The sequence below is a fragment of the Lepidochelys kempii genome, chromosome 5 (assembly GCF_965140285.1).
Source record: "Lepidochelys kempii isolate rLepKem1 chromosome 5, rLepKem1.hap1, whole genome shotgun sequence".
Taxonomy (NCBI): Eukaryota; Metazoa; Chordata; order Testudines; family Cheloniidae; genus Lepidochelys; species Lepidochelys kempii.
Genome location: NC_136384.1, coordinates 27,476,359 through 27,484,367, shown reverse-complemented (window position 1 = coordinate 27,484,367; position 8,009 = coordinate 27,476,359). Strand labels below are relative to the sequence as shown.

The following is an 8,009-nucleotide window of genomic DNA, read 5'->3' as shown; positions in this document are numbered from 1 at the left end:
CACCATACCGTGTACTGTCTTCTGGAAATAACCATACAGCCATCTTCCTCTCCTGTCCAATAGATCCAGCATCATTTCCTTGGCAGCACTCCAGTAGCTGACTAATATTCTGTAACTGCACCTGCAGTACTGACTGATTCTAGCAGCAGTATTGGGGTCCTTGAGTTTCCACATTATGGTGGCCTTTAAGGGCTACACCATTATATGTGTTGCCTCATATTTTCGTTGGTTTGTTCACTGCTCACTATTCTACTTTATGTGAACACAGCCAAATGAAAATGACAAATCTCCAAACTCTGAAATTCCGACTCTCCCTGCAGCATTTTCTGTCTGTTCTGCTGATCCTATAAACATCAGTTTGACAAATACTGTTGAATAGGTTTTATTCTGATGCATGGAAAATGAAGTATTTAAGTTGGCTGCACTCTGCTATGTCCTCTTGCTTACACAGTCTGATCTTTGTGTGAAATCAGATAGATAAATACTGATGGTGAAATATCACAGTAGCAAGAGATTTTTATATCTTTTTAATCTGTTTAAGCCATGAAAGCTTCATGAACGTTCAATTTTAACTGTCAAAATTTACAAAAAAGAAGTCAGATTTAAAACTGGTTATAATTCACAAATATCTTCACTGACACTGTATAATACAGACATTAAACTTCCTTATATAACAAATTAAAAACAGTTTGTTTTGTTATTTTTAGGAAAATGTGCAAAGAGCTAAGTGTAGTACACCTAAACTTTAGAAGTTATACTAATTGATCAGTTCTTTTGCTGCAGCTATAAAAATATACAAGTACAAAATTACTTCTACAAAATTGGACTGTTGATTTTGCTGCTGGCAATAAAAAAGTAGACTTTAATATTAAGAATTATCCTCTTCAGCAAACAACATTGTTTTGAAACCAGGAGATGTAGGTTTTTGTTATTTACGTAGGATGGACAGTAACTTGAACACTGCAGTGAATGGTAAGAAGATCTGCTTATTCTGGGATAGAAATTTGAATGCATAGATACAGAGCCTGAAAAGATGTTAGTTGGATGATAGTCACTGTGCCATTGTAAGCTGGAAAGAATATGTTTCAATACTGTTCTGGTGGATATGTAAAAAAATCTCTATGGAATCACAACACTCATTACATCACACCTTTCTTTGTAATTTGTATGGATGTATGATCTTCAGTGTTCACTAAACATTTAATGGTTAAATGTGACATTTCCTACACAAAATACTCAGTTTGGTTGAGTCACAGAGCATGAAAAGGAGGAGAGTGGAAAATGGTCCCCCTTTGTATGATTTCCCTTCAGTTTGGTTCTTTCCTTCATGACTAACTCAAAGCATTGGCCTTAGAGTGCAGTACCGGTCATTTTGATCTCAGCCACACCCACATCCACACAACGGTCCTTCCATGTGGAGAGTCTGCTCTTGTCACTTTGTCCCACAGGTGTTAATATTCTTCCCATCTGTGGCATCTTCAACCAGTGAAATGTGGTAATCTGTTGACAGGGTGAAGTGCGAGATACACCCCACCAGACCCCTCATGTACTGTCGGTTTGTGTGAAGTGCTATTTCTTTCATGCCACCTAGGAGAGACAGAGTGTGATCAAGTGAATGAGAAACTCATAGAAGAACATGCGCTTCCTTATTTCCACTTTAAAAAATGTAAACCACACTACAGTACTAGATTCCTATTCTAACACAAAAGGAAGCATCAGCTCTGATACAGCAGCTGGTTTCAATGAGGGTCTTCCTTCTTTTTAAATATCATTTCTTAGGCACTCAAAAATACAATTGTGATGAGCCTGATAGAGAAAACTGGGAAGCTAATCCCTTCCACCACAGCTCATAGTCAACTGTTAAAAGGAGATTAGAGCTCAGCATCTAGTTACTTGCTTTAACCACTAGCATGCAGGGTTCTCAGTGGACCACTATAGTCTACAATGGTGGTCACTTACCTACGTACAGATCTCCATTGATGTTTAATTGTCTCATCATGCCAGGTGATTTACCAGTTCTAGCACCGTAATCATCCACAGTTACCTTTCCAGACTGCCCATCCCTGAAATGGAAAATGAAATCCAGAATTTGGGTTTACTCTAGCAACTGATTCCTCCATTGCATAGTGTAAACAATCAAGCAGCAGCAGCTCCTCCTCCACAAGGTTGGACAGCTCAGACCTATCATCACTGAGCACGGTGCTTTTATTGTGAAGGCCTGATCTTGATTTGGGGAAGATTCCATGAGGTGCTCTTCAATTGAAACACCACAGTGTCATTTGGGTGAGTAAAGTATTAAGAGGAGGCAGGAGAGAAGGAATGAGTTTCTACAGGTTGTTAAGGGGATGAAAGAAGAAAATTGAAAACAAATATGCTGAGGGTTACAAAGGAAAGGAATATGGGTGACATCACAGCAGAATTTCCGGAAGCCTTCTGCTAATCATCCCCTCTATGATATCTTTCTCAAGGTTATCCCCAGCGCTAGCCTGATGTGACCAAAGTACATAAGTTTACACCAATTGATTTTTCAACAGCAGGGTCTGCTCCTGTCCAATAATACTGGAGGGAGGAAGGGGAAGAGAAAAGGAACTGAGTTGTCCTAGGGTTTCCTTAACTCTGTACTCCTGGGGGAATTTTTTTGTAACTCTATTCTTACAGACATAGTTGCTGATAAGTATTTTGAAATAAATTACCAAAATAATTGAAACTGGCCCGATTATATGGTGTTATTTTTACAAATAAAACATGCAGAATTTTAAAATATTGTGTGCAGACTTTTTAATTTTTTAGCCCAGAATTTCCCCAGGAGTATTATAAAAATGTATTGTGTTTAGACCCTATAATATGCTTGTAAATTGCTGCATGCATTAATCTCGCTTATCTGTATTCCATGCTACAGGTAAAATATGTTTGTTTTATAATTGTAACAATGCCTGCTCTGAACTTTGTGAACTCAGATGGGAAGAGTGCCTTCCCCTCTTCTCCCACTCCCACTAAATGCAGGAGGACTATCAAAAATTAAGTGGACCATCATGGGACAAAAGCTTTGTTAACTGCCCCAGCCACTTATGAAGACAGCCTTGTCCTATGGGTTTGAGTGCAGAAAGAGGGAAATAAAAATAGTTGACATAAAGATTTGTCATCCCTCTTCAGTTTGAACTCTCACAAGGCCTGGATTAAGAAACAAAACAGCAGAGATCCTCAAGGTTGACCTGGAGTAAGCCCATTCAGTGCTGACAGATTGCTACATCTCTGGCACCTTTTGAATCCCAGACTGAAATTCATCTGTGTATATACACTTGCTTGCTTTAACCTGTAAATAACTCTTTTTCCTAGTTAATAAATCTTGAGTTAGTTTATTACAAGATTGACTACAGGCATGGACAGTGGGTAACCGGTGGGCTTGGGTAGGCTAGCCCCTGCCAGGCCCGCCCCTCCTCCCCGCCCTGCCCCGCCGGAGCCCAGAGCATCTCCCCTGCCCCCAGCTCCGGAGTGCCCGGTGGGCGGACAGGCAGCTGAGCACACCCCACCCCCACGCTGGAGAGCTGGGTGGGCAGACAGCACGGCCCCAGCACAGCCCCTAACCCCTAGTGGTACCAGCACCAGCTCTAGCCACCTGGAGTCCCTGCCTGCAGGCCAGCCCTCACTAGCCTCAGTCGAGGGCAAGGGTGCCAGAGCCCTCCCAAAAGTGGGGGAGGCGGGGGCCCCCACCTGAGGTGGAAACAAAGGCAGCCCCCCTGCCCGTGTCCCAGGACCCCGCAGCCAGGGCAGGTGGAGGGACCCAGGCTCCTCTGGGGTTGCCAACTGTCTAATGGCCCAAACTCAAATACCCTTGCCCCGCTCCTTCTGGACCTGCTCACTCCAGCCCTCCTCCCTCCATTGCTCGCTCTCCCTCCCTCACCCTCACTCACCTTCACGGGGTTGCAGCAGGGGGGAGGGGTGCATAGGGGATTCGGAAGGGGGTGCAGGCTCTGGGAGGGAGTTTGGGTGCGGGAAGGGGCTCTGGGCTAAGGTTGGGGCAGCGGGTGGGGGTGCGGAGTGTGGGCACTGGAAGGGAGTTTGGGTGCAGGAGGGGGTGAGAGGTCAGCATCTGGGAGGGAATTTGAGTGTGGGCTCAGGGCTGGGGTGGGGGGATGGCAGTTACCTAGGGCGGCTCCCAAAAGTGACTGGCACATCCCTCTGGCAGTGATTCGGATGGGGGAGGGGGCAGAAAGCACCGAGTGCTGCCCCTGCCCACAGGCACCGCCCCCACAACTCCCACTGGCCGCAGTTCTCAGCCAATGGGAGCTGCAGAGTCAGCGCTTGGGGCGGGGGCAGCGCGTGGAGACCCCCTTCGCCTCCCGCCCTGGTGCCACAGGGACAGTGCTGGCCGCTTCTGGAAGCGGTGTGGAGCGAGTGCAGGCAGGAAGCCTGCCTTAGCCCCGCTGCACCGCCAGACTGTTAACACCCCAAATCTCCTGGTTTGGCCACAATAGCCTCTGGGAGATAGGGCCTGATTCCGGGAGACTCCTGACAAAACCGGGAGAGTTGGCAACCCTTGGCTCCCCACAGCTGCCCAACCCGGCTCTCGCTGGGGGGAGGAGGACCTTGGAGCTGCAGCCCGGCCATGATAAGAGACAGGCGGGCAGCTGTGGGGATTTACTGTGGACCCTCTACCTGGCCCTGCCCGAAGCGAGCAGTTCCCTGCCCCCCAGACTTCCCTCCCAGGTCGAGTAGAGCCGTGCAAGCAGCTGTGGAGAGCCAGCGTGGAGTCACGACCCCACCCCCTCCATTCCACCTGTCCCCCATGTCTCAGGTTCCCAGGTGGTGCACATGGGCACACGCTGCAGGCCCATAAGGAGGTGCTCGTAGAAACATACTATTACACTGGGAGTTGGCAATGCAGGGTCTTGATCCATGTAGATGAAAATCATTGTGCAGATGCAACATGCCTTAATGGGGCAAGACTGAACCCTAACTACATATCTAACTATACTACAGGGTATTCATTCAGGCTCCTGTTCTGGCTGAGCAGTCAAGACATGATGCAGGCAAGCAGGTCCTCCCTGGGGATTGCTGGAGAGGGACTTACTGCCCATTCCCTTCTAGAATGGTGCTGACAGTTTTTAAAGCTTGGAACCCATGGGTTCAGATGTAAGCAGGTCAGGTCTCTGGCTCTAAAAATCTCAGATCTGGAGTGGGCTGGCTGCAGTGCAAGCAGGCTGCAGGTGGTGGCAGGTGAGATGGGCTGTCTCCTCCTGTTGTTGGCAGGCAGGCTGGGGGCAGAGGGAGTGGACTGGCTTTCGCTGAGGCTTTTTTGCAGGCTGGGTTTACAGACTGGGCATTTGCTGGGCCAGCATTTTAGCAGGCTGCAGGGAGATCTCTCCCCTCTGCGCCCCAGCTGGTCTGTGCCACGTGGGAAAGCCAGGCTATTCATAGCCTTCATCCTCCTTTCCCAGGCATCTGGGGCTCTGCCCTGGGTCAGAAACTGCTTGCAGTCTGTCTGGTTGTTTTCTGCCTCTGATTGTGTACTGGAGATTGCTGCTCTTTCTTCCTCCCATTGGTTGAGGGAGAAAGGTTGCCTGGGTGACTGGAGGGGCGGGGTGTTGCCTCCCTCTCCCCTTCCCTTCTGCTGTTGGAAGTCAGCAGTGCATGATTCTGCTATGGACCTTAGAGGAGCCCAAGCAGGGTGTCTCTTCTCTTTAGGGTGCAGCCTCCTTGCTGAGGGGGCTGGGGAGCTACAAAATCTTATCACTTGACATTATACAGCTAATAAAAGTAAGAGGGCAGAGGGTAACATTCTTCAGAAAATGGACAGGGGCAAAGTTTTAAGATGGGTTTTTAAAAATTCCAATTGTTTAAAACCCAAAAGAAAGAAATTAGCAGAATTTTTGTTTTTAAAAGCGGGAGGGGAAGGGAGAAGAAAATAAATGAAAAAAATAGGCGACCGTTAAAACACAAATACAGAAAAAAGCACCTTTCCCTCGTGATTGTAAGACTTTAGAGACTGCCTATTACTAGGGGTTTGTACAGCAGGTAACTCAAGGGAACCTTCTTCCTAACTGGGCTCTTGAGCACTTCCATAGTATAAATGTTTAATAATAATAATAATAATTACATTGATGTAATTGCCATTTCATGGGTTGCTTTGCTTAAGGTTGCCAACTTTCTAATTGCCCAAAATCGAGAACCCTTGCTTCACCCTCTGCCCTGAGGCCCTGCGCCTGCCATGCCCCCACTCACTCCATCCCCCTTCCCTCTGTCGCTCGCTCTCCCCCACCCTCACTCACCTTGGAGCAGGCGGTTGGGGTGCGGGAGGGGGGTGAGCTCTGGGCTGGGGGTGCAGGCTCAGGGGTGCATCCAGAAATGAGGGGTTTAGGGTTTGGGAGGGGGCTCAGGGCTGGGCAGGGGGTTGGGGTGCAGGAGGGAGTGAGGGCTCTGGCTGGGGGTGCAGGCTCTGGGGTGGGGCTGGGGATGAGGGGTTTGTGGTGCATGAAGGGGCTCAGGGCTAGGGTGTGGACTCCAGGAGGGAGTTTGGGGATTCTAACCTGGGGCAGGGGGTTGGGGTGCAGGAGTGGATTTGGGCTCCAGCCAGGCAGCACATACCTCAGGTGGCTCCCAGAAGCGGACAGCATGTCCAGCTCCTAGGAGGAGGGGCCAGGGGACTCTGCGCACTGCCTGCGCTCACAGGTGCTGCCCTCACAGCTCCTTTTGGCCATTGTTCCTGGCCAATGGGGGCTGTGGAGTCGGTGCTCAGAGCAGGGGCAGTGCGCTGAGCCTCCTTGGCCACCCCTGTGCCTTGGAGCTACAGGAAGATGCTGACCGCTTCCGGGAGCAGTGCGGAGCCAGGGCAGGTAGGGAGCCTGCCTTAGCCCCACTGTGCCGCTGACTGGACTTTAAGCAGCCATGCTGACTGGAGCCTTCAGAAAACCAGACATCTGGCAACCCTACTCCTGCTTTCACTGAAATCAGTAGCATATGAAATGTGCTATTTTCAGCCTCTGGGTTCAAGATAGCTAGCCAAGCTGCCAAAGAAAGGGGTTTGCTCTCTTGATGATGGGGGCACTTAACTCCCATTAGTGTACCTCCCAAAATGCCTAAGCCATAGTGTTTCTGCTGTTCTAAATACTTTGGAAAAATAGTGATATAGATGCAACACTACAACACAGGTACTAACCCACACTTAGAATTTTATTTATCTGGAAAGTTCAAAATATCACTCTTAACTCAAATGGTAATCTGAGATAAGACACACATGGAATCAAATGAAACAGCCTTCAAGTGAGTGGTATGGATTTAAGTACACGCCTACCACAGCTTCTATAACTAACCATGCACTACTAGGGCAGACTGGTTTGAGCTATGCCTGACTTCAAGGCTGCTCTTTGCCTAGATCATCTTGAGTATGACAATGTTTGTTTGTAATTCTTCTGCCACATGAGTTCAAAGTTGCTAAGCGTTTAGGGCCAAAGGTCCGTGCCATAGAATTATAGAAATGTTGAACTGGAAGAGATCCAAGGGGTCATCTAGTCCAGTCTCCTGCACTGAGGCAGGACTAAATATTATCTAGACCATCCCTGACAGGTGTTTATCTCACCTGTTTGCTTTTAGGCTTTCCTAAACGCCTCAATGATGGCAATTCCACAGTCTTCCTAGGTAATTTGTTCTATTGCTTAACTACGCTTACAGTTAGGAAGTTTTTACTAATGTCTAACCTAAATTGCCTTCGCTGCAATTTAAGCCCATTACTTCTTGTCCTGTCCTCAGTGGTTAAGAAGAACAATTTATCACCTTCTTCTTTGTAACAACCTTTAAAGTACCCGCAGACTTATCATGTACCCCCTCAATCTTCTCTTCTCCAAACTAAACAAACCCATTTTTCTCCCAATCTTTCCTCATAGGTTACCTTTTCTAGACCTTTAATAATTTTTGTTGCTCTCTTCTGGACTTTCTCCACATCTTTCCTGAAACGTGGCGCCCAGAACTGAACACAATACCCCAGTTGAGATCTTACCAATGCTGAGTAGACT

The 8,009-nt window shown here is 47.8% G+C and overlaps 1 protein-coding gene across 3 annotated transcripts in view; it reads right to left on the bottom strand.

Annotated features, from left to right (window-relative positions):
• Nucleotides 1-690: 690 nt before the first annotated feature.
• EGFLAM (EGF like, fibronectin type III and laminin G domains) overlaps nucleotides 691-8,009 on the bottom strand; it is a 131,792-nt gene continuing 124,473 nt past the window's right edge. For 2 of the 3 annotated variants that reach the window (XM_073346165.2, XM_073346167.2), the window contains 2 exons: nucleotides 1,960-2,063; nucleotides 692-1,587 (listed from right to left, as the gene is read on the bottom strand). In XM_073346165.2, the coding sequence (XP_073202266.2) occupies nucleotides 1,433-1,587; nucleotides 1,960-2,063 (259 nt within the window). In that variant the 3' untranslated portion in view covers nucleotides 692-1,432. Of the gene's footprint in view, nucleotides 1,588-1,959; nucleotides 2,064-8,009 lie in introns of all 3 variants that reach the window. The other variant, XM_073346166.2, reaches the window with a different exon arrangement.